The sequence below is a fragment of the Clupea harengus genome, chromosome 12 (genome assembly GCF_900700415.2).
Source record: "Clupea harengus chromosome 12, Ch_v2.0.2, whole genome shotgun sequence".
In the NCBI taxonomy this organism is placed as follows: Eukaryota; Metazoa; Chordata; class Actinopteri; order Clupeiformes; family Clupeidae; genus Clupea; species Clupea harengus.
The window spans coordinates 29,164,924-29,167,423 of record NC_045163.1 but is presented as its reverse complement, the minus strand read 5'-3'; the positions used below and the strand labels follow the sequence as shown (position 1 = coordinate 29,167,423).

The 2,500-nt window shown below is 47.5% G+C and overlaps 1 protein-coding gene across 1 annotated transcript in view; it reads right to left on the bottom strand.

Moving 5' to 3' along the window:
* musk (muscle, skeletal, receptor tyrosine kinase) overlaps positions 1-2,500 on the bottom strand; it is a 32,400-nt gene that overhangs the window by 20,794 nt on the left and 9,106 nt on the right. Inside the window, exon 6 of the mRNA XM_031578112.1 lies at positions 2,407-2,500. This exon is cut by the window's right edge and continues 31 nt beyond it. Coding sequence (XP_031433972.1) covers positions 2,407-2,500 — 94 coding nt within the window. The remainder of the gene's footprint in view (positions 1-2,406) is intronic.

The window sequence follows — 2,500 nt, the reverse complement described above, 5'->3', positions numbered from 1 at the left end:
ACCACAGGTATGTACATCAGTGGTAAAAAGACTTAAGCAGCTCGGGAGACGAGTTGTTTCTCGTTTCTCGTTTCTCATAGGGTAGCCGATACAGTTTCATCCCCAGGGCCATCACAGAACTAAATAATCACACAACCCTCATACCCTCCACCCAGCACAACTGCACTTTTTTTAGTGGTTGCACAAACACATTTCGTTGTGTATCTAATGCACAATGACAAATAAAGTCTATTCTATTCTATTCTATCAGGCATGCAGGGGCATTGGGATCTAAAGATCTCTCCTAGTCTGGGCAGCACCTAATAAGAGACTAGGAGCTGTGAGGGGGGGGGGGGGGGGGGGCGGAAGGGTGGAAGGTTCTGGTCAGAAGGGTATCCCTCAGACAGTTTCATATCAAGTCCATTTAAAGCACTTCAGAGCTTTTGAGGTGAAGCTTTTTTTCACATATAAATGGCTCCGTTGGCAAGACTTCCATTTACACCCTCACAGATCTCATGAGAACCAATGCATGGTCACACGCAGCGCCGCTGTTCCCAGAGGTCTATATTTAACACACACACACACACACACACACACCGCACCAGAGCTGCTTTTAGAAAAGACATTCATCCTCCGGACGAAGGAAATTGATGACCGGGATGATGAGCCAGAAATGACAGTCACACACACACACACACACACACACACACAGGGTAAATGGAGTCAGTATTGCCCCAGTATGACAGTCAGCATTGCCCCAGTCACTCAGCACAATGCATGTATCTGTGACACATCGCAGGGGTCATCCTCCAACCGTACGAACCTTCACACCAGTATAACGTGTTCAATTAATTATATGGAACATGGAATATTGGAAGTCATTGTTAATGATATGGAATATTGGGAGTCATTGTTAATGATATGGAATATTGGGAGTCATTGTTAATGATATGGAATATTGAGAGTCATTGTTAATGATATGGAACATGGAATACTGCAAGAGATGCAAGGTCCCGTTGTGTGACAGCCCTCCTATAGACCACGCCTCCTATAGACCAGCCCTCCCATATACCTCCTATAGACCAGCCCTCCCATAGACCACGCCCTCCCATAGACCACGCCCTCCCATAGACCTCCCATAGACCTCCTATAGACCACGCCTCCTATAGACCTCACATAGACCACGCCTCCCATAGACCACGCCTCCCATAGACCACGCCCCCTATATACCAGCACCCCTATAGACCACGCCTCCTATAAACCAGCCCTCCCATAGACCAGCAGGGGGCACTCCTGAGGCTGTTGTAGCATAACTTCATTACAATCATCTGTTGCTGTCTTTAAACAAATGTTGATGTCTTTAATTTACACACAGACACACACACACACACACACACACACGCACACACATGCTGTGGTAAGCGTGTGCGCATACACAGTCACACACACACACACACACACACACACACACACACATGCTGTGGTAAGCGTGTGCGCATACACAGTCACACACACACACACACACACACACACACACACACACACACACATGCTGTGGTAAGCGTGTGCGCATACACAGTCACACACACACACAGTCATGTGCACATGTATACTGGGCAGCACCCCTCAGACAAACATGCTTCTCTTGACCACGTACACACACATAATAGGCATGTATTGTTTTTTCCATACACATTCCTAAATCTAATTACGAATCTAATCTAAGGCTGTGCTTGTGTACTAAATAAAGTCTTTGAACACGAGGCGTTTCAGGCTGTTGTTATCTAACATCGGAGCTGCGGATCGTTAACATAACTAGAAGGGTGTTAGTAGTGGAGTGAAGGTCAGAGGAGCAACAATGCGTTTGAGAAATGTGCAGAGAAACACGTCGCTTGATCTCCTTCTGTGGAACTGAAAGCCTTGCTGCCGTGATTACAGGTAGATAGATAGAGATTATAGAACTGAAAGCCTTGCTGCCGTGATTACAGGTAGATAGATAGAGATTATAGAACTGAAAGCCTTGCTGCCGTGATTACAGGTAGATAGATAGAGATTATAGAAAGTTATAGGAGCTTAAACGACTCTCTGGAGAAAAAAGAATGAAAGACAAAAAAAAAAAGAAAATGTATAATACCATGATCCCTTAATGGACTGACTGAGGCAGTAACTCACCGTATTGCCGTTCTCCAGCCAGGTGATGGAGGGGGTGGGGCTTTAACTCACCGTATTGCCGTTCTCCAGCCAGGTGATGGAGGGGGTGGGGCTTTAACTCACCGTATTGCCGTTCTCCAGCCAGGTGATGGAGGGGGTGGGGCTTTAACTCACCGTATTGCCGTTCTCCAGCCAGGTGATGGAGGGGGTGGGGCTTTAACTCACCGTATTGCCGTTCTCCAGCCAGGTGATGGAGGGGGTGGGGCTTTAACTCACCGTATTGCCGTTCTCCAGCCAGGTGATGGAGGGGGTGGGGCTTCCAGTGGCGTTGCACTCCAGAGCGACCTTTGACCCGAAGGGAACCCGTCTC